General features: G+C 29.1%; 2 protein-coding genes across 22 annotated transcripts in view; one reads left to right on the top strand and one right to left on the bottom strand.

The window, feature by feature from the left end:
• Positions 1-50: 50 nt before the first annotated feature.
• The window catches only part of MICAL-like (protein), an 80,304-nt gene continuing 55,494 nt past the window's right edge, over positions 51-24,860 (bottom strand). For 4 of the 10 annotated variants that reach the window (XM_012288061.2, XM_012288060.2, XM_076534720.1 and 1 more), the window contains exons 2-12: positions 19,931-20,155; positions 18,120-18,298; positions 16,840-16,928; positions 4,427-4,850; positions 2,843-4,079; positions 2,518-2,692; positions 1,651-1,986; positions 1,254-1,389; positions 909-1,137; positions 623-735; positions 51-552 (exon numbers count right to left, since the gene is read on the bottom strand). In XM_012288061.2, the coding sequence (XP_012143451.2) occupies positions 368-552; positions 623-735; positions 909-1,137; positions 1,254-1,389; positions 1,651-1,986; positions 2,518-2,692; positions 2,843-4,079; positions 4,427-4,850; positions 16,840-16,928; positions 18,120-18,298; positions 19,931-20,082 (3,255 nt within the window). In that variant the 5' untranslated portion in view covers positions 20,083-20,155 and the 3' untranslated portion in view covers positions 51-367. Of the gene's footprint in view, positions 553-622; positions 736-908; positions 1,138-1,253; positions 1,390-1,650; positions 1,987-2,517; positions 2,693-2,842; positions 4,080-4,426; positions 4,851-12,436; positions 13,803-16,839; positions 16,929-18,119; positions 18,299-18,863; positions 18,977-19,930; positions 20,156-20,266; positions 20,406-20,457; positions 20,607-24,860 lie in introns of those variants that run through there. The other 6 variants (XM_012288057.2, XM_012288058.2, XM_012288059.2 and 3 more) reach the window with 6 other exon arrangements.
• Positions 19,014-24,860, top strand: part of LOC100874850 (uncharacterized) — a 67,925-nt gene continuing 62,078 nt past the window's right edge. For 6 of the 12 annotated variants that reach the window (XR_013039138.1, XR_013039137.1, XR_013039135.1 and 3 more), the window contains exon 1: positions 19,015-19,265. The gene's annotated coding sequence lies outside the window, so the exon portion shown is untranslated. Of the gene's footprint in view, positions 19,266-24,860 lie in introns of all 12 variants that reach the window. The other 6 variants (XM_076534729.1, XM_076534728.1, XM_076534727.1 and 3 more) reach the window with 3 other exon arrangements.

The raw sequence follows: 24,860 nt of genomic DNA, 5'->3' as shown, positions 1-24,860 counted from the left end.
ATCTAATATAAATATTCTGTGTTTTAATTACATGAAATTAATGAAACACCTTTTTAAACATAACTTGTTATTATTCGCGTACTATTATACAACTATTACAAAATATTAGGCATAATACTTTACGACGATTACAATGTTACATGTAAAAAATACATACATCTGTTATAAAAAGATATTTCCTAAATGCGCTCCAGAAATATAACATTACAAAACATTATTATTAACTGTAATATTACTATATACGTAATTTGTATAGGAATTGCAATATAGGAAACATTCGAATGAAACTTATTCGAGACAGTACAAGTAAAAAAACACTGTACAATTATACAAAAACGGCAGGATTTGTGTAAGTAATTATTATAACCTAGAACCACTTTCGTTTATTATGGCGTTTAAGTTTGAATTCAATTTCGTCTATATCTTTATCGATATCTTTCTTAAGTATCTTCTTTAACTTCTTTTCCTTTGATTTACTTGATTTACTTTCCTTTTGTTTCGATTTTGGAACATGATTGGATTCCTTATTTAATATTTCATTCTTATTCTTGACTGAAAAACAGCAGTAAATATATTATTTTCTTATACATTAATAAATATTGACAATGAATATTTTATTTACCAGCAAATAGATCCATATGTTTATGTATACTTTTATCCTCTTCTATTTCTCTACGACGGTCCATTTCTAAGCAATCTACGATCTCGTTTCTCCTCTCGACAATTTCCACCAGTCTATTAAAAATAAAATATTTAAACTACATTTTGTAATTTTATATAGATATTTGCACTTGTCCCTATTTAATTATTTGATCATCAAAATTATTACTAAAAATTTATCATGGTAAACTGTGAATTTAATAGTTATTATTATATATCATTAAGCGTAGATGTAAATTTATATGTACCTTTTTATTAATGCTTCTTCTCTTTGCTTATCAAAATCTGTTTTCATGGATTCTTGTTGCGACATTAAGCACCGAATTTGATATTCTACTTCAACATGTTCTTCCTCTAACCTCTGCTGTCTTCGAAGTAACATCAATTCAGCTTGTCGCCTGAATAGTTCATTTTTTTCATTTACCAAAGCAAACAATTCCAGAACTAACTCCTCCACATCCGTTCCAAGGGAAACATCTGAAATTTTTAGCGTTATTTCCGGTTACTTCTTCGTATAATGTCCGACCTACCACGGAGTTTGAATAACGAAAATATAGTTTTATCAATTACAATTATAATTTAAATATAATTACCATCAGGTTTGGAATCAGATTCGCATTTACTTCTAATCAGTTGTTCTAATCGCACACCTTGTTTCTCTAAACCTTGTTGCTGTAACTCTATTTCATCCAATTCCAGTTTAACGTCTTTGAGAGACATTACTTTTATCTACAATACACAGTATGTAAATATTTAAATTTATAAATCTTTAAATTCCTATATCTCTGTATTACTCTACTTTTTGATTCTTATATTTCTAGTATTTTTTAATATCTTTGAAATATACTATAACGGTTTCCTAAGTAATAGTTTCCTAATAAATTATTTCTTACATGATTTGTATTTTAGCTAATTTCTAAATGCAAACATGTGCAACTTTACTAAATGTAATTTCACAATTTTGCTGATATAGAATACATTAAAATTTACTTTTCTTTTCAATGGCATTGGGCAAGGTGGAGCAGGTCCTTTCTTCCTCTTCCATTTTCCTTCTGTACTCTTGTCTATAAAAGATTTATCACTGAGTCCCTCTTTACATGGAGTGTGCGTGAAACTTTGTCTATTTCTGTTTGCCGCATCTTTACTAATCTTTTCATCCTCCCATACGTTATTTCTTCTGCTTGCATTTCTTGAGTTACATATGGGTGATTCGTCGCAACTTAAAACTGGGTCAATGCTCGTATTACATGGACTGCTAGTTTGTATTGGCGGAGGCGGGGCCGGTTTTATTTTCCGTGTTTTGCATATTACATTCGGTGATGAAGTCTAAAATTAAAATATTAACTATTTAATTAAATACTACACTTTCATGTAACTGTTTCATTTACTGAAGAATGTGTGACTCTGTTTAGTAGAAAAGAAGAAAATGAATAAAGAAATAAATTTTCACATTAATTTATAATTATATTATAAACATTAGATGTGAAAAGATTAATGAATTTATATGAATAGGGTAGTAAGTTAATGAAAGGAACTACTATTTCTCTTTTTCACAATGTTTTTGTACACTATGATTCTATTAATGTCCAAAAAGTAATATCATTACAGGAGTTGTTTGCCTGAAGATACTCCATATAAAAGGTTGAAACATTGGAAGAAAAATGACAGTAGTTTTCTTTTATTAACCCACTATCTTGTTAAGTAAATTGGTTAGATTAGGTTAGGTTAGGTGAGTAACGATCATGCTACTCACCTAAGTTGTTAAATGCTAAAAGCTAAATTGTTAAATTTAAGTACATGAAAATCAGATCTGTCAATTATGTGACACATATTAAAACTAGTATGTAGTTTGGTTACCAGAGGCAGATTAGGAAGACTATGGTCCTTCCTGTTAGGTGGTAATGGTGCTTGTTTCTTTTTCCGACAAGTTGTTCCAGATGTGCTTGCTGTCTCCAATGAACTACTTGATATGTTCAAACTGCTGTGATTCTGATCTGACTTTAATCCACTTACTCCTGTCTCATGAATGTTTCTACAAGTTAAACAAGTTGTTTCAGTCTGTGATCCTATTTGAAGCTATTAAATTTACTATAGAGTATCTCAATGAGCATTGGTCTAAATACTCTTTATTATTTATTATTTTATCTCATTTTATGTACCTAAATTTTATTCATACCCATACCTAGTTGTTCGTGGTTTAGGAACTGGCTTAGCCTCTTGTACTTTCGCTTTACACTCTGAATCACTCTCTGGATCATCATCATCGCTCCAAAAGGGATTCAGGTTAATCTGAGGTGCAATTAAACGTATTTTCGTTGATATTTCCTCTTGAGATTGAGATTTAATTGTGGGATCAACATTATTTCTAGTAGCTGGTTTTGGTATCACAAGTTGTTCCTTCTTTTGCTGCAACTCCTCTTCTAAGGCCTCTTCGCTCTCAAATGGATTGGTAGAATTTTTAGCAGCTTGTAAAGGACTGGTTATTGAATTTACATCAGAATTTTCCTCCTCATCACTTTTGAAAGGATTTAGATCTTCTGGATAATCTTCTTCAGTGACAGTAGATGAAGGCTTCACTGAATCAGTTTCGCTTGCAACAGCTGATACTAAATTTTCGTTACTTCCTTTATCTGTGGGTTTCATTTGTAAATGTAATTTTGGAAAATCAATTATTGGATTTTCAGTCTGTTTGTCAGAATTATCAGTAATGTCTTCTGAAATATTCATTTGATTAGCAATCGGTTCACTGATTTTAGAGGAAGTTGGTTTATTGGAACTTGTAACATCTGGAGGTTCGCTGACAGCAGTTACCAAACTACTTTCAGCCTTCACCTCGCCAGCGAGTTTTTCTACTCCTGCAGTATCTAAACCTTTCGAGTCTTTTCTCTGTACTTTGTGCTCCTTATATTGTGCTTTACGTCTTGATATTTCAGTCCGTTGATCCTCTCTTTTCCCACTGTTATCTTTCGCATTTTCAAATAACCTAAGTCTAGCTTGTACCAGGGAATGGCAGTTTTCAGTGTCTGAATGCTTCTGTCCGTCATCACTTTTGTCTGTCACCGGTTCGTCGGCAGTATTGATTTCAGTAAGCGAATTAACAAACTTATCTTTAATAATTTCGTTACTCGAGGCAGCACTTACTTCTTCATCACTGTCGACAATCTCTTCATAGGTAGAGTACTTTTTTGTAAAATTTCGATTCATCTCTTCGTTGGAATCCTCATCATCAAGTGAGCTTCCGTTGCTCTTGAAATGAGATCTTAATTGTGCGGAAGCGACATTCGCACTGCTTCTTTCATCATGGAACGAATCTTTGTTTCTTCTGGATTGAAATTCCAATCGTTCGGAAACAGGCGTTCTCCTCTCTGTTCGATGCTGATCGTTAATCCAGCTTTTAGAATCAACGCCACTTGCCGTGTCTGTTTCAAAATTCATAAAAAATCTTTCTTAAAATCGCTCGAATCTTTTGTCTATAGGGTGGTAAGATAATAAAGGACTTTACAGAAGTACTTCACATCATACTGTGTTAACTATAAAATTAATAAATTGCTGGAAATTTTCTAAATCTCTAATATAACGATTATGATTCAGAGGTATGTTTACGTTGAAAACAAAAGCAGACTTTGAGATCTATTTCATTTGATCAAAATGTAAAGTAAATAGAAACAAAAACTTTGACCTCCAGTGCTTGAAACCATAATCCACAATACATAATTTCTTAATATTCTACAGAATCTGTGTAGCTTGAATTAAAACGTTATCTCACCTTGGCTTGAAAGCAGATGATTCGACATGAAATTCAATCTTAATCGAGACGTTTGCGCTATAATATCAGGAACGGAAAAATCATCGGGCTCTAACTTTCTAGTACGACTATCGAACGTTTGTGCGTTCGCGTTTTCCTCGTTGCCGAATGATTCAACGACCTCATCCGGTTGGTTCCCATTGGGTATGTCGCTATAGTTTTGCATGGTGGGCGACGGTGGTTCCTCGTCGGGGCACGTTTCGCAGCAATATTGTCCTTTTTCGGTCTCGTAGTAATTACCAAGTGTTAATTGATTGTTGCATCGAGCACAACGGAAACAAGTACGGTGATAAGCGACATGGCCGAGTACCAGCTTTTCCGCTAGGAAAACCGGAAGTCCACAAACAGCACACGGATCCCTCCGCATACCCTGACCCAACGCCGCCTACGTCATTGTTAATGCCAGAAATTAAATGGGTAAATTAAGCACGTGTCATGATGAAATAATATTGTACAGGGTGTTTCGTAAAAAGCAGAAACGGTATCTGGTATAACACAAATTCAGAACTACAGCGGTCGAGCTGTATTGAAAGCACGCTCAAAAATTCAAGCGAAATTTACAGGAGGAAAATTGGAAATTTGTATCGATTGGAAAGAAGTTAAATATTCATGAAAAGGAAGAGTCGTTCGATTTCGATGAATTTTAAATATTTTGTCAAGGTTTATTGTATTGTGTGGTACTGTGAAGAATTAGTTTGGGTTACTTAATTTGTAGTAAAAAGTTGTTATAAAAAGAAACATATATGTTGATTAAATGTATTGTTTATTTTGAAAGTCGTACAGTTCATTTTCATTTATTTTGACAAAATTAAAGGTTATATGTCAATGAAAAAATATAGGTTAATTATATCAAGACTGGCTATTCAGCAATTTTTTTTAGTGATTGATCAATATGTAATTTGATTATACAAATTTGTTCAAGGTGATTTAACTGAAATAATGTATACTTGTACAAATGGATTTATAACATTTTCAAAATAAACGGTTCAAATATAAAAGAATTATTGATCTAATTGTAAAAGATAGTTATGTATCCTAATCGAAGTTAATGATTATAACCTTCGATTGTAACCTAACATGACTTCGCTTATAATTTAACCTCAGCCAACACTGATTTAACCTTAACGTAAACTAATTATATATTTACTTAACATAACAGTAATTTATATATAAATTTGTTTAATTTAACAAAATCTTCATGTAATCCTAACTTAATCACCTTAACTTCATCTTAACATGCTCTAATCCTACAGTAATTTAACTGTAATATACCTAATTTAATATACCCAACCTAACCACAAACTGACTTAACCTAACCTTAATTATATTCTATCTCAAGTGTAATTTTAGTTTTATTATAATCAAATTCTAACTGATAACAAAATCGATAAAAATTAAATTGAATACTTTGTTAATTACTTAATCATAACAGAGCAGCAATTACTTATTATAATCAAATTTGTAATGATGACATAATTCTAACCTAACCTAATCATCTTAACTTCATCCTAATGTGATCTAATCCTTCAGTAATTTAACCATAACCTAACCACAAACTGACTCAACCTAACCTTACCTGTATTCTATCTCAAGTGTAATTTTAGTTTTATTATAACCAAACTACCTGATAACAAAATCGATAAAAATTAAATTGAATACTTTGTTAAGTACGTAATCATAACAGAACAGTTATTAATTATTAAAATCAAATTTTTTTGCAAATAGTTACTAAATAAAGGGTTTTTCATAAGTGAACTTACTATATTTTAGTATGGCGTATTCTATTACTACTTATCCCCCATATCATCCGTTTATTTCTTTTTAAAGAATATCTCTACTATAACACACTCGGATATACTATATTTCAATATATAGCCGATATTATTCGTTTGCCTATGAAACTTAGCAAAATGTGTATCCAGATAATTTCACTTTGAAACAGTGTATATTTATTTTATATTGTGTATATTTAGTAGTAAAATATGTCGCATTGAAATTTTAAGTATGTTGTATATGAAATATGAAGTCGTTTCAAAATCCGCATTTGTGATAATGATGAAGTTGTGCAGAATATTGTCCTTGACAAAATATTTCAAGGTCAACGAAATCGGTGAACTTCCTTTTTTTGAATAGTTACCAACTTTGTTTAACACATTATGCCAATATCCTCTTAGACACGACGCGCCATTATAGTGGCCTTCGCGGACATCTTTTTGTACGCGGTCCACTATAGTGGCTTTCCCGAATGACGTATGTCACATAGCACAACTATACTGACTCACTCTACTGCCTCGCTCGCTCACCGCTTCAATCGAATGATTGTTTTCATGTTTTGATTCGCATTTTTTGCCTTCACCACGTTTTATAAGAGTATTAACGAACCCCACAAAAGTACATTACATGTAAATAAAAGGCAACGCCAAGTAATTTAAGCGCCATGTAGCACCTCTTTGCACTAATACGATATTGGAAACATTTGCAAATTACATATTTTGTGAATTTTGTAAAAAAGTAAATTATCAAAGTTAAAGTATATGTATCATATCTTTGAGAAAAATTATAATTTAATCATCAAACACTTCATTTCAATGTACTAGCGTAGAGAACAGCATTGTCACACATTGTAGTGCTGTTTATGCTTCGTATCCAATTCTAGCATATAGCCTCGCGTAAGTCGTGCCTAAGAGGAATAGAGCAAAATTTGAATTGGTATCAAATTCATGTGTAAAATAGAGAATAATCTAAGTGTACAGAAACTGGTTTCCGTCATGCAAGCATAAATATGGCATTATATTAAATCATTTTTAATAATGTTTGTTAATTGTATTGCTTTAACTTATTTAATTTTGTTTAATTAACCTGTTAGAAACAAAATAAAATATTAATGTTATTAAATATATTATCTTTGTTAAATTACTATGTATGATATACATAGTTTTTAGGTAAGTTGTAACACATCACTCAATAAGTCCCCGGTCTGACACGTATATGGCGACACTCTTGACAGACCCACGTGATTTCCGGATAATACTAACTTTCAAACAGTACGTGTCAAAATTTCATGGTATTCTGACCGTTAGTTTAGAAGTTACAATCGTTTTAGTACACGCAGTTTCGTAATTTTGAAGACAATGGATAGAAAAGAATTTCGTGTGTTGATTAAACACTGTTTTTTGATCGGGAAAAATACTGTTGAAGCCGAACAGTGGTTTGATAAGCATTATGGGGACTCTGCACCAGGGAAATCAACTATCATTGACTGGTATGCTGAATTTAAACGCGGTCGTACAAGCACCGATGATGCTGAACGCTCTGGTCGCCCAAAATCAGCAGTTGTTCCGGAAAACATAAAAAATGTCTACAAAATAGTTTTAAAAGACCGTAAACTGAAATTGCGTGAGATAGCTGATGCCTTGAAGATATCAGAAGGTAGTGTCTTCACAATTTTGCCTGATAATTTGAGCATGTACAAATTGCTTTCAAAGTGGGTGCCGCGTTTGCTGTTTCACCAAAACAATGCGCCGTGTCACAAGTCGATGAACACAATGGTTAATTTGTATGAATTACGTTTTGAATTACTCCCCCACCCACCGTACACCTCAGATTTGGCCCCAGCGACTACTGGCTCTTTGCAGGTACGAAAAAGATGCTCCAGGGAGAGAAATTTGGCTCAAATGAGGAAGTGATTACGGCAACTGAGGCTTATTTTGAGACAAAGAAAAATCGTTTTACATAAAGGGCATTGAAAAGTTAGAGGAGCTTTGGAATCAATGTATCAACACTGGAAGGAGAGTATATTGATGAACAAAGTGGAATTTCTAAAACAAAATTTATTTTCCTTAGTTAGACCGGAGATTTATTGAGTGATGTGTTATATTTATTTATACGGATTATTATCTTTGTTTAAATGATTTTGTCATTTTTTCTAGGGGAACCTAACGTGCTGGTGACGGTACATGCGTATAACATTAACGACAGTTTAATTTAAATTAATCTTGTATTAGAAATAATGAGGATAATAATAAAATGTTATATCTCATTTATATTATTAACTTTATTAATCAACATACATGTTTTCGACATAAACAAATAACGAAAGAAAATCGATAAGAACTATTCTTTCTCTGTCTTTTTTGGATGAAATTACAAAAATAACTATGCGAAAAAGACTACGTTATGCCTTTAATATCCTTAATTAAAAATATAAAATTGATAACACGAAAATCAAGTTGCAGATTATACAAGTAAATATAAATTTATAGCATTATACTTAAGTTTAGTCAAGTTTCAAATAAATACTGAATGTAAAATGTCTAATAGAACATTCACAAGGGCTGTTCTAAAAAGCAGTATGTATTCATAAAAATCAGGTACTGTATTTCTTAAGCTTTAATATTTTTCCATTTGTAACTATTTTTTATTAAACTAGGTTTTTTACTTAATTAACAAGTTAAAAATACTAGTTTTTTTATTAAATTATTTCTTATGTATAAATATTCATAATTTAATTATTTGTACATATATAAACTTCTAGGCATGAAATGTTTTCAATAGAAACACCATTTCTGTTTTCACATAAGGCAGAAAATATTAAACATACGAAATTTCAATACTTAAATATTTTTATGGTTCGATCACATTAATACACTATATTAATTTAATCACGATCTATATTTTTACTAAAATTTCCATATTCTGCGATTCTATAAAAAAGTTGTCGATGTACAATCAAATTTTTGCACAAGACTCATTTTTTTGTGAAAATCAATTTATTTAACGATTCTTTTTATTATGGAATCTCATTACATGTTTTAAAAAAAAGAAATCAATTTTTAATATCTTTATTCTATTAATCTAGATAAAAAGATAAGTAGATAACAATTTAGATAATAATTGATATTCAGATAAAAATCAGAAAGCAGATAATTAGATGACAGTTTAAATAAAATGAGATAAAATAGATAATTATAGTAGATAAGTAGATAATATCCACTTTACACCCTGTGTTTTCTATATAGATACTAAAATTAAGTTTTCAACTATATAGATACTAAAGTTAAGTTTTCAAAATTAATATTACCTAAACCGGAGTCTCACGTACAAAAATTCTATTATACATTTCTACTTCAGTTTTTCGAAAAAAATTGTCTGTTTTACGAAACACTCTGTGTACAGAATAATCTGCAAACGATCGGAACATGATTTTCTACCAAAAAATGAAAAATAATATTTAGAATTATTTCCAATAATATTTGTTTATGTAATTTTCATAAAAATGAAATAACAGTAGTTTTATTTAAATATTTATCAAGCACACATGCACGGTAATATCTGGATCTAAAATATTCTTCCTTTATTTGCAAAACAATTATATAACAACGTTAAACATTTACCTTAAAAAGAATTTCAATTTAGTGCGCTCCTCTTTAAAAATATCTACGAGGTTTCCATAGTCCTTTTTATTTCTGATCTTTCCACGTTTTCTCTCTAATTTCTTGGAACTTGCCATATCATTCATATATAAAATTATACATAAAAATTCTACAGCGAAAGAGAATTTATTATGATTGCAAAATTGAGAATTTTCGTGTGTTAGTGTGTGAGCGAATTTAGTGCCGCCCGTCGGAGAGCTACGAGTCTTTTAGACTCTTTCTATTCATTCTTGAAGCTTTCTTTTCTTCTAAGGAAACCTAGGTGTCACTTTTCGGTTTTGATAAAGCTAAAATACGTCGAAGAGTATTAAAAAAGAAGTGATAAATTTTTTATATATTTCATTTAATGGTAGAACATCTATGTCACAATTTTTATATAACTTCCAGATTTATTTGTAGATTCATCTGCACGAGAGTATCTGCTGCATGATCTGCGCATGCGCTCCCCAACCTGCGCAGATCGAGCCTCAGTTTAACTTGCAAATGCGCATACCTATCTGACAGGCCCAAGAGTCTCTTCTATTCTTATATTTTATTGATTTATACTTTACAAGTGAGTCCCTGATCAAATCTTTTGTTAAATTAAGTATTTTGTGCAATATTTTCAAGTAATGTTATCTTTCAAATACATCATAATAATATCGAACATTTTTTAACAGACAAAAAAAAGTGTTGCTTATTTCTTCACCCTCTTGAACATACTTTAGTTACCAAAAATTGGAGAGCTCTTGCTCTTGCTAAAGAATGCAGTTATAAAATTATTGTACCAACACAAAGCAAAAAATTCCATCATCTTTGGATTACTTTTTAAAAATTTAGAAATTTGAGAATTTTTAAATTAAAAAATTTCATTATTAAGAAAATCTGAAGCTTGAGAATTTGGAAATTTGGAAACTTCAGGATTTAGTAATTAGCAATTTTATAATTTCAGAAGTGAAGAATTGAAGAATCTAAAAATTTAGGGATTTGAAAAAGTAAAAATTAAGAAACTTAAGAATTACAAATATTGAATATTTTAGAGTTTTTAAATTAAGGAATTTAAGAACCACAAATTTAAAGAATAATTTACAAATTTTCTAAATTTTGGAAAGAAGTTCCCTAAAATTAAAATGACATATGGAGGGAAAAGAGAGGGGTCATCTTAGTCCCTATCTATAATTAAATATGCCAATATCAGTTCCATGTTGGAAAAATGGGGATAGTGGTTAAATGTGATTCGCAAATCAAAACTCGATCATGTCAATGTCACTGTATAGTGCAAACTAATTCAATAAAACAAGTACATAAATTCTGTTGTAACTATGAGTAACAGATACCGCCAGAACCATTTTTCGGGTACACAATCAGGGTCTAATCATATGTGATAGAATTAAAACACAAGCCATTAAATGACAATTTAAATGACAATTTAACCACCACCATAACACAAGAAAATGAATTTTGAAAAATGCTAATAGCACTGATCAACAAAATTAAAGATTAAACCTGTGACATTCCATAGGTATTTCTGATAGATTTTTATGTTCCACATTTGAATTTCAAGACTCATTTTTGCTCTATGCATTGCTCTATTTGAGCAATAATAGTTATTGCGTCTATTTTATATCTAATAATTTTATGAATTTTCTCAAATAAAATTAATTAATTTTTAAATATAACCAATGAATATCCAAAACACGTCAATTTTTTGCAAGCAGCTTTTAGCTTAATTTTATTACTTTGTTCAATTTAATTAGATTATATAATATATTTTAAAATCTAAGGATTTAGAAAAAATACAGAGTTCAAAATAGCGGATGTATAATTATAGAAATCAACTCGATTCGCTTGAATTTATTATTCTGTATTTCCTTGCATTTCTTACTTCATGTTATATTTTTGACTTCATATTTGTAACTAACGACTTAAAAACCCTCCAAATAACAAGATTCGAGTAAATTGTATTAGTTTTTAGATTCACTTCCGCCAAAACTGATTACATTCGCCATATTGAAACAGCCATTTTGAATTTTGTATTTTTAATTTTAAATTTGTACTTAACCTAAAATGCTTGAAATACTAAGTTTCAAAAAATTGTACTATGAAAAAACTTCAGACAGAGCATTAAGCACAAAACATGTTTAAAGTCAAAAATTTATAACTTCAAAGAATAAACTTTGGTAATTTTTCTTTTCCAAATCAAACTTCTGAAAAATTAAGACTACTGACAAAAAATGAGTTTTAAATTCGTATACGATACATACAAATCTATGTGCACATAATAAATACCTATTGAATGATACAAGAAAAGATGGATGCTGAAGAGTATAATTGTCAGAAACAGATTCAGGACATTCAACTGTATAATATAATACATAACTGTTATCAAATTCAGTTACAGAATAGAAAAATCATAGAATGACATGCTGATTGAGATTCGAAGAATCCAATTTCAGAGAAACAATTTTTGAAGAGATCATAAACTATTAACAACGGTAATAACTAGGGGAACAACACAAATACATGCTACAAACCCTAGAAAAAATAAAAGAGAACATACCGAGAAGATTCATGAGGAGATGTACATTTCAACTTCGCTCAGTGGAAGGCACCCATTGTTGAGAGCACACCATGTACACTAAGGTGCAACGTAGGTTTCCCTTAGTTAAAGAGGTAGTATAAGATGAGTGTTTAGATTAAGCTCTTACTGGTCTTCCCCCATGCTCTTCCTAAGCTTTTATTACGGTTTACATACCTAAGCTCTCTGAGGTTCTGTATACCTAGAATCCTCCTCAATTCTCCCTAGACTCTTCCTGAATTCTCTTTGGAATCTCCTCAGATTTTCCTTAGGCTTTCCTTGGTTTTTCTGAATTCGTTTTAGCTTTAAGTTTTTCCTACACTCTGCCTAGACTCATCTTAAATTTCTACACTTCCTAGGTTTTACCCAGACTCATTTTGCATTCTTTTAAAGTGTTTTCTGAATTTTAACTATATTCTCCCTAGATTTTCCTTAAACTCTTCCTATACTTTCATTACGTTCTAAAGTTCTCCCTAATGCCATTTAGACCAGAGGTAATCAGCAAGTGGCATGTGTGCCACTAATTATATACAAAAACAGCTAATTGGTACACGAAATCTTATTTTCGGTATTCGAAAACAAATATAGCTGGTATTTGATTAAATCAAACCTTAAATGAGAAGCAAGTTCACATTACAAATTTGGTAAAAGAAAACCAAATATATTGAAACTAGATTTTATTAAGTACAAATATCGCATTAAGTAAAATCAGTTTGTATGAACATATGCATATTGTTCATTACTCAATTTTCTTATAACCTATTATTTTCTATTTAAGTTCCCCTTTTAAGTTCTCCCTGTATTTTACTAAAATCGATGGTGACTGGTTGTAGATTTCAATTTCTACACTTATTCTTAGCTAAAAGAAACCAATGTTGCACCCAAGTGTATATAGTCAAGATGACTGTATTCATAGCCATCCATGGCTGAAGATGACTATAGTCAACTTTTTAAATTTCTTGCAATCTAACATCATTTCTAGATATCATACATAGAATTTTTAAACCTTCAATGCTGATGCATAATCCTGCATATTGGTGAAGGAATATTTAATAAAATTATGCATGTTTCTATAACTGTTTGCTTCAATAGTTTTTGCTTTTCATATATTGCATAATAAAATAAGATTCAAGAATCAAAACCAGTATTTGTGTGTGAAAAATTCAAGTCACTATTGGAGGATTAATGTTTTTCAAAAAATTGTTTTATTACTTTTTTCCTTAATATTGTGATATATTTCTTTCTTCTCACTAAAATATCATCTTTTCTAATTTCATAACCATTTTTTTCCTTTAAATGGGACATATGTATCCTTTTATTTGGAAGGCATAGTTTTTTCTTTTCATTTTATAAGATTGCAATGATCAACACCAACTCAAAGATAACCATTTTGAAATAATCAAAATTGCAGAAGAATTGATTTTTCTTAACAAGATCTTGCTAGAATTCAGAATCTAGTTAAAAATGTTGAAAAATCTCGGATATACAAACAATTATGTTCAATATATAGTAATAACTTGAATATATACATAACAAAGGAAGGAAAGATTAATTGTGACATGTTCAATCTTTGTTAGATCAACAAGATAAATGATACGAAACTTAATTTCAAACAAATATGACTTTTAATTTTCATCATACTGTTCAAATTCTGATAACAAAACTTATGGTGGCGATGCTTGTACCTTTTTATAATAAAATATTGTACACAAACAAGGAACAAACGAAAATAAAGAACCACACTTAATTTTACTTGTGACTTAACTAAAGGTGTTGCTATCGATAACATTATCAATAAATATCATAAACGAAATATGTAACGTATAATTTGATCGGATTTATTTAACTTATTGACACTAAATGATAGAACAATAATATCGTTAACGCGTAATTTTATTACTTAAATCTATTTATTCTTGTTTGAATTCCGTAAAGAGCCCAACCTAAGGCATACGAGCCTAACATATATCATGTGGCTGTAATAAAGCCTAACCTATGAGCTATTCAGGTTAGATTAGGTTTTAAATTCAAATAAGAATAAATAGATTTGAACAAGAAAATTATGCGTTACATTTGACGTTCAATCGCTTTAATTAAAGTCGACGATATCATCAATATATCGTTCGGTATCAATAAGGTATCTGTAAGTTATCAACAATTAATAGCACCACCTCTAATTCAAACTATTTAGTTGTCCTTAAACGTACAACGCTGTTTTTGATTTTCTGAACAGTGCAGTCAAAATATTGACGTAAACAGGCGATATAATAAATATTATAATCTAAATTGTAGCATTTGGTACAAATACAAACTTAAAATAAGCTGGTAATCTTACGATTTAACCCTTGGACGGCGGATACTGGGTCACTCAAGATACAGTTTTAATCCTTTGCGGACAATACCTACATGTTTCTGCCACAAAAGAATCTGGGATAATTATTCGGAGTAGGGAGTTCCCTACTGATTTCAATTACTTTGAAACATGTTGTCAAGGTTGGCATCCAGAGTAACTTGGTTCATATGTATGAACAACCATCTTTTGATCTTAGTTTCTAAGATATGCGCAAAAAACTTCAATTACAATTATGTTACAAGTATATACTACTTGGTACAAATATTACATTCCAAAAGACTGTACTCTGTTATTGTATAAGATCCATCAATAATTGATACATCATATCTTGAATTTATTATATGATAGTAGAATATATTAGGTTTAAGTATTGAGTGTATTTTAGGAAATATTAAAAAAAAAAAGGACTATTCTCAACTAGTAAAAGTTGCTGAGAATATTGTCCTTGACAACATATTTCAAGGTCAATGAAATCTCTATTCTGAATAATTACCGAATCTGGTAAAGCGTTTGCAGCTAAAGACCATAGTTGGACGCTTATTCACGCAGCTAAATATTTTCAGCGCGAGTGATCAGTGAAACATAAATTTCAGAGCAATAAGAAGTTTAAGCTTCGTTTAAAATTGTACGAGACAAAACCGAAATTAATTTCTCGGTTCCAAAATGAGATTCAAAGTATAGTATAGCTTAACCCTTGGTGTCATGTTTTTTTTTTAGTAAATTTCTCTTTTTGAAACTTACTTTTTCTGGGACTTACTGGATCACTAATTATGAACATAAAATTAAAAATGGTTGATCCAATATGATTCTAAAAATTAATGTAATTTAAGTCAAAAGTATAAAATTCAAAAAAGGGGGTGTAATTCATTATTAGAATATAAATTTATTTATAAATGGTTCCATGAAGACTTTGTTCTTAGCATGACAAATTTTTCATGAAAAATCTTTCCTATAGAGTATTTTTACTTCTAGATAATGAATATTATAGCAAAAAAGAGGAAAGATATGATTAAAAAACGTATATATCTTCATCTTTTTCAAAAATTTAGTAGGAAGACTACAAAAACGTGAACAGGCAAATATCATTATGTCAGTTAATCAAACTTTTAATTAAATGTGTAGTAAGTGAAACTTAAATGCATGTGCAATATTACATAAATGCATCATCAATTGTACAAAATAACTAAAAGAACAAAAATAAAAATCTAATGTCATATCTGAAGTTTAAGCATTAAGTAGTTAATCAATCATAAGCAATTTTCCTGGCACAAATAAAGGATACTAAAAGAAAGGAAATTATAATCATATTATTGTAATGATTATTCAAATAAATAAAACTTGTATATAGAATGCTGTTTGTATTATTTAAAAAAGTGTCATTAAATGCTAGATCTTAAATCATATAATATCATTGATGAGTATTTCTGTTAAATGCAAAAAAATTGTGACAAATGACTCAAGCAAGTATCATTTTACTGCTTTACATATCAAATCATCCCATCCACAAAGGACTAAATCTATTTTGTACTGAACTAAGACTGTGACATATGAGTGACATTGTAACAATCGTGTAATAATTCAAAAGGAAATTATACATACAAATTTTGTATAAAGAAAATAATCATTATTTAATTGTGCAATAACAATTGTGCAATAACAGTTAACAAGTCTTGTTAACTGCCCAAGAATGGAACTGAATCTGGACAGTTATTTAAAGAGATAGACATTTTTCCCTTGTGATAGGAATTGACCTTCTTGAAAACTACATTGAATAAGCTTATTGTATACTTTCCTTTCGATTGCTATATACTAGAATAATTTAAGAAAGCTAAAATATTTGATAACATAAAATTTTAATATAAAAGTGTGCTTGAAAATATGTACAAAAAATTTAATCATTGTGCTATCCGCTGTCAAAGGGTTAATACTACTATTGTCGAACTTTAAAACTATTATTAAGCGAGATTCTTAAAAAAAGAAACCAAAAACATTAATTAATTTTTTACGTTCCATACAACAAAGACTTCTGTACCTTTTCTTTCGGAGACTCAGGTATTGGTGCGATCTTCTCCTCTGTGGTTTCTGTTGTTCTGTTTACTGCAAGCCGACTTGGCGATGAACCTAAAAGAGAGATGTTAATTCAAATGATGAAATAATAACCTAGATTGCTATTAAACAAAGTGTATTAAAGTTAAATGGTTAAACTTCATCGGTTATGTACATTCTTTAAATAGAGTAGTTATATATTATTTAAATACTACTGAAAAATATATACACATAGTTTATCAAGTAATTATAAAAAGTTATAATAAAAACAAAACAAGTTATAATAAATCCACAATAAAAGGGGTTTCAGAGTAATGTTAATAATCTACTTTCTAAATATGGTTACAGAAAATTTCATCCAAAATTAAAGATAAAAAGAATCTTGAAAATGATTACCTTTTTCAAATGTTCGAATAAATGTTAACACTTAATTGTTTTCGATCACTAATACAAAGTACCTTTTAATTTATCTAATATTATATCACATTACCTTCTGTCATAACTTTAAAATAAAAAGCAGCACAAGAAGCTAGCAAGAACGCGTATTTATTGTATGTTATACCAATTTTGCTTATAGCTCACTCAAAATGTGCATGTACACCTTATCTTTCATGCATAAATAAAATAATGAAAGGCAAGTCTGATAACTAAAAAAAACTGTTTTTAAAGTAACTTGAATATACAAAAGTGTACATGTGTGATATATGAATAAATTTAAATTGATTTAAATAAATACAAGTTAAAGTATTTTGAATTAAATAGTTCACAATTTAATTGTGACTCGAAAACTGATAACAAACAATCTGAATCAGAATATTTGCTTGTACATAATTTTTGAGAGACCTCTTTAAAAATATGATATTAAACTACATTTAACCAAATGTAAAATATGGAATTGTTTTTTTTTTTTCTAAGTAAAACAAAATACTTAACATAAAGACTTTGTAACTCTAAGAATATAGTCAACAAAATCTGTATTTATACACTAAAAAAATTTCTCCAACTTTTTCAAGTCACATGTTTTTAAGTGTGTCCTCAAAATACTGTACAATACCAAATATTTCTAATAACTATTCTGTATTTATTAAAATCAAATAATAATTAACGATTTACTTATTATTAACTGTCATGATTTATTTCTTTAAATATTTTATATTTCAGAGACTTATGAATACTTTATCTACATTATATCTTCTAAAAATGAATATTTGTAAAAATAGTCCTAATGATTAAAATAATTAAATACATTTGTTTGCATATATTTACCACCGAATGTTTGGTAGAACTGTGAGAGGTAAGTAAGAATTGACAATCGATCAGGTACAGAACAAGAGGCCATATCTTCAGCATCTAAAAGTGCTGGAATTCCTAAATGCTGTTCCGCTATTTTGAAAGCCAACTCATTGTTTTCATAAACATTGTCCTTGTCTAAACTATTGAAGTCACTGTAACCATACAATAATATTAATTGCAATGAGTATGTATGTGCTAACAACTGTGTGTGTATTCTAGTGTGTGCACAGTATTAAAAAATATGAATATTCATCAAGAAGATAAAATATCTGTGAGGTACCATGGATTAGAATCTAATTATTCTCTTGAAAAATGAAGTTAAAGCTTCATTACTGACTTTATTTATAATATAGACAGCAATTGTGGTATAATAAAAAAGGAAATGTTTTGGTATGAAGAAAAAAATATACTGTGAAACTTTTTGGTCTGAAATTTTGTTTCTAAATAAAACAATTTTGCATATTCATCACGCGCAATAGATGTTATTCAGTTATAAATTATTTTAGTCACAGCAACAAAGTCATATTCTTCTTACAAAATGTATAATTTAGGCTCATTAAAGATATAACACTTTAAGAGATATTTTATATTTTATACAATTATACAAACGTTAGCGGTGAATCACACGTCGCTATCGTATTTATTACAATCATATCATATTTACTATAGTTCTTGTGATCTTACATACTGTTTACTGCTAAATATTTAAACGCACACCTTATTTTCGGTTATAGTTTCGAGATATATTACGTCGAACTTTGAAACAACTGGCATCTTAATGGCTTTTGCTAGTATCTTAATGGCTTTTGCAAATAACGAAAAAGTAGATATGTTTATTGCGTAATTAAGTCCGATAAAAATTCAGTAACTACAACAGAAACGTATTGAAGCGAGTATTCTAATCGTGCACAACCGCAGCGAACGTATTTCAGAAAAGTAGAAAACAGTTTAAGAAAAGTATGGTTCATTTCAACAAATTAAAAAAAAATTATGTAAAGCCAGTTATACAACATGAAGATGTTCGTTTACCAGTGTAAACATAGTTTGCAGCCTAATCCTACAATAATATAAAAAATAATGGCAAAATATTGTATTAATCAAAGTTCACTTGCAAGAATGGTGAGTACATATCCCAGGTAGCTTTTTTCATTTAAAAGATGAAAAATTTTATATTTTCCTATTTAAAAATTGTTAATCTTTAAATTCCTAAATCTTCAAATTTTCAACACTTTGAATCTTCAAATTTATAAATTTACAAATACATACCAGTGCTCATAAGTTTTTCAATAAACACTTTAATTTATCCATCATTGCTTTAAAATGACGGATGAAAAATTATTACAAGGCAATTCTTTCAACCCAAACCTTAGTTTTCTTTCTAATATACTATTATAATTTATAATGTATAAAATACTGTTTAATTACAAGTACAATTTGTTTTTAATTAATGAGTAAACTACATATTATATTATAAGATATTTGTATTTTCATATTGTTGTATTATAAAATTGAATATTTTAAACAGTATTAACAATATTTTGTTTCTTCTATTGAAATCAATCAATTTAAATTGAATTTATCAAAGTAAGAGAAAGTGAATCCCAAAGCATGCCTTTTCTGATCCTACTTCTTAAACTCTTTCTCCCTAACTGAAAAAAGAAGAATACTAAATTCTTATCATTATATCTAAAGGCCTGATCTGACTCAAACATATCAGTATTCATAATTGACAATACTTAGCATGTTCGCTATAAACTTGTTAAACTTGTTACTTCTTTACTTACATAAGATCTGGTCTGAAGTGATGAATCATTGCACAAAATGCAAGACCATCTTTCCAGGATGTTGTCATATTCTGCACGTTCACACCAGGATAACCCTCTGTTATTCGTCGACACCACAATTCTAATGCCTTGGTACCTCGTCTTTCACCCATGTTGTATATTTCTTCTTCTGTTCAACTCTCTTGATGAATAATAATCTGGTTTTTGCCTTTTTGCTCGCCAATTCTAAAATGATTATGAAAAAGGCAAATTTAACAAAAGATCATTCTATAAATTTGAAATGTTCCAATGTTACATATATAACATTAACATATATATAACTATATGAATAGTTACAATAATTTTGTTTGGCCATTATGCAAGTATAATATCGTTTTTGTAATAAATGTGCATTACATGGCAATCAGAGAAAACAACAAATTCAGAAATAAATATAAAATATATATATGTTTTAAATTCATTGTGATTGTGAGTCACATGCTTTGTTAGCTTTAGCCTGGAGTAGGCATAGGTATAAAAACGCTCACTGAGTACCTCCCTGTGTAAATGGTGGGAAAACATTGTGATCATATACACAGCCATGAAACGCTCGTGGTGCAGGTAATACTGGGGTTGTAAGGTTAGAAATTTAAAAACACTACCCGACCATACCGACTTGATTATGGCGGACAAGTCCCAAAACATTTTTAAACCAACTAAATTAAATTACGAAAATTTCGGGACCTACATACATGACACAAGCAAAATAAATATAACATAAAAAAAACATATTTTTTCTTTATAGAGATCATTTTTATTTTTCAATATAGTCGTTTTTCGACTCGATACATTTTAACCAACAATATGATGTAATGATTTAACCAATGTATGATGTAATTTGTTTTACCTTGCAAAATAGATAATTATCTCAGAGCTAATATTATTTTCTTAAAATATAAGCAATAAAAGAAATTGTTGCCATAATTTTATGATTGATAGATTTACATTAATAATATTTAATCAACGATAATTGCAAATAGCTAGCTATCTATCTGATATCAGATGAGCGTCTTTATATTTTCAGCGCTTGTAAAAAATATCTTTCGTGACTTTTACAAAGAAAATGGTAAATTGTACGAAAATTACACAGATTTTAAAGGTATATAATTATTACATCATTTTCGACGCAAAGTTAATTGACTAAAACATTCTACGGAATTTCATCTTGAACTTTTAATTGTACTTTCTAATGACGACTGAAATGCACCTACGGACAGTTAATGCAGATGTACTAAAGAATGTTCTAAGTTTTCAAATTGATTTTAGTTGTTATAATAGGAGCTGAAACATTCAAAAACTTTCTTCCGTAACTTCTGAATCTGAAAAGCAGCTTTTGAATCCTTCTAATCGAAGATGCAGTCTTGAAATAATATTCATCAAGTTCTGATTTCCATTACCGTTTTATTTTCACAAATTAATGTAAATATACGGAACCCAATTTTCTCCATTTTCTTCAAAATTACGAAAGCAGTTGAACATCTGTCATAAACAGAATAACTAATTTATCTAGATACGAATCGATATGCAATCTTTGAACACTTGACTTTAAAGATGGTTTCCGTATTGGTCCCATTCCTCATTCTATAGATCTACACAGAGAAAAAATCTCTGTATTTACAGTTTTATATTTACTTTAATTTTATTCTGATTTAGCAAGAGTAATTTAAAATACAGTAATGAGCGCTATCTATACTTGCCAAGGGCAATGATAAATAGCTAACGATTCACCGATATTCGAAGAATCAATGTTATTTATTTTAAAATTGCGAGGTTGATAGTAATCGAATTATTGATAACGATTTCTGTATCATAAAAATGATACCAAGACAGCAGGGTGAGTCATATAACATTTGTTTTCCAAATCTTCGTTGTTTTTAACGATTTCTTCAGGGAAAAATTACGTGGTTTAATGTGTCACCTAAGTCATCTTTAGTTCTTTTAGCAGAAACATCCAATTTTAGACATCAATGATGGTGTAATATTTATTAACAGCTGCACTTTTACCATTTTTATGCCATACGTATTAAGCGAATTGTATGAGGAAATTTTATTGCATTTCGGTCTATTTTCTCATACAGGAACGTCAACATGCAGCTTGTGTCTCTAGTTATATGACACCCTGTATAAGCCCCTCTACCGAGGTTTAGATCGAATCCGAGTTTCCCTTATATTCCCTTTCACTATTGCGCTGTGAAATTTATACGCATGCTTCGCGGCATACTTACAAAGGCCACGATCAAAACTACAATGAGTTATAGCCTAGACTTAAGAGCAATAATTATTAATTCAAGATGCATAGAATGAGAACAATTCTCAACCCGTGGTAATAGGGTCGGTGGAAAAAACTTTTGAAGTTGGAATTGGGAAATTCTTTAATTTGAAGATTTTAGGATTTAGAAATTTTGAAATTTGAGAATTTGGGGATTTGGTAATTTTAAAATTTAATATTTTAAAAATTTGGAAGTTTGAAGATAGAGATTTTTAGTAATTTTGTAATTTAGGAATTTAGGGATTTGGAAAATGAGAACATAGGAATTTAGAAATTGAGATATTTGGTATTTTAGTAATTTGGGAATTTAGGTATTTGATAAATGAGAAATTTGGAAATTGAGAATCTAGGGATTTGGTAATTTGAAAATGTAATAATTAAAAAATTTAGAAGTTTGAAAATAGGGATATTTAGTAATTTTGTAATTTAGGAATTTGGAAAATTAGGTATTTGGTATTTTAGTAATTTAATAATTTGAGAATTTAGGAATTTGATAAATGAGAAATTTGGAAATTGAGAATCTAGGGATTTGGTAATTTGAAAATGTAATAATTAAAAAATTTAGAAGTTTGAAAATAGGGATATTTAGTAATTTTGTAATTTAGGAATTTGGAAAATTAGGTATTTGGTATTTTAGTAATTTAATAATTTGAGAATTTAGGAATTTGATAAATGAGAAATTTGGAAATTGAGAATCTAGGGATTTGGTAATTTGAAAATGTAATAATTAAAAAATTTGGAAGTTTAAAAATAGGGATATTTAGTAATTTTGTAATTTAGGAATTTAGGGATTTGGAAATTGAGATCCTAGGAATTTGTAAAATTAGGTATTTGGTATTTTAGTAATTTAATAATTTGTGAATTCAGGAATTTGATAAATGAGAAATTTGGAAATTGAGAATCTAGGGATTTGGTAATTTGAGAATGTAATAATTTAAAATTTTGGTAGTTTGAAAATAAAGATATTTAGTAATTTTGTAATTTTGTAATTTAGGGAGTTGGAAATTGAGAATCTAGGGACTTGGAAATTGAGATATTTGGTATTTTAGTAATTTAGTAATTTAGTAGTTTAGTAATTTGGAAATGTAATAAATCAGAAATTTGAAATTTGGAAATTGAGAACCTAAGGATTTGGTAATTTGAAAATTTAATAATTTGGGAATTTAAGGATTTGATAACTCAGAAATTAAAAAATTTAGAGACAAAGTAAATACATAATAAATCACAGTAAAATGTCTTTCAAATTCTAAAATATAAAATATCACGCATAGAAAAGTCCTAAATACTTCATACGCATTAAAAAATAATAGTACGTTCCTCAAAGATGAGGTATCGTATGAAAGTCTTTTTTTGCATAAGAAAAATTAACTGAACTGTCCTATTTAATTCTAGCGCAGTTACACGTACGAAATTAATAATGTATGCTTAAAAATCGGCCGTGTTTGTTTAGTGCACTAGATTTACAAATTTAGTATTCGTTAATTAGTATTCCTTATTGTTGCTTCCATACATACTCGTATGTGTCCTCAATAGTGACCATATGCTTAAGATGTACGGTATTTTCTTTATTTTTGAAATGGTTAACGGTTGTCAGCCACGTGACTGCTTATGTTACATTTATAGGTTACTGCAGAATTAACACGTCTGCTGTCAACGTTGAATGATTATCGACATGCTATGTTTTGTCCGGTATGCAAGTTTCTAATTTATGTATGAAAATGTCCTACAAATTGTTGATTGATATTATATCTTAATTCTTAGATGATGATTGGGTCTATTCAGACCTATAATAATTGTGTCATGACACATTTGTAAATAACGTTTCTATTGTTATTGTAATTTTTTTTTATAAATTCTTAGACATTCTTCATTGTCATTTACTACATTTTTATTGATATAAGTAGTTGTAAAATTATGAATAAAAATATTTATTAAAGAATTGATTAGTTTAATAATCTTTATGGTTTACAATTTATATCAGCATTTTCTTTTATCCAATACTTGTACCTATAATTCTTTTATGTATTACTTTGTACACTATATACATATATGAACAAAAATAAAAATCAAATGAAATTAATATTATTTTTGAAAAAATAAAATGCCATTTTATGAGTGAATGCCATTTCTGAAATTACACTAAATATTGGTGCTAAACAATAATAAATAATAAGTAAGATATGATGGATAAAAACATTACCCGAAAAAATAATTAGATAATAAATAAATTTTAAAAGAATTATTTATCAGTTATTTTTGTTTAAACGATACCCAATATTGCTTTCAGTAATATAAGTAAAATCATAACTATGAACATTTACAACAACAAAAAATAATAGAGGACGTATTAGAAAGGAAATATTAATTTGATATCACAAATATCAAAGATTTCTGTGATAATATGTCAGAAGCAAAAGGAATGAAGTATGACCGATGAGTACTAGGAAACGAACAGGTGTGAAAGGCTGACAGAGAAAGAAAGAACAGGAAATGACAAGACCGAACACCGGAAATACGACAGTACGCGAGATTTTCAAAGAGAATGTAAAAGGAAATAAAAGTGACCTAACATGGAATAAATTAACTTAATTAGTAGGTGTATAAACAAGTTCCGGTGTTACT

This window comes from Megachile rotundata, chromosome 8, assembly GCF_050947335.1.
Source record: "Megachile rotundata isolate GNS110a chromosome 8, iyMegRotu1, whole genome shotgun sequence".
Classification (NCBI taxonomy): domain Eukaryota; kingdom Metazoa; phylum Arthropoda; class Insecta; order Hymenoptera; family Megachilidae; genus Megachile; species Megachile rotundata.
This window is presented reverse-complemented; position numbering and strand designations above follow the sequence as displayed.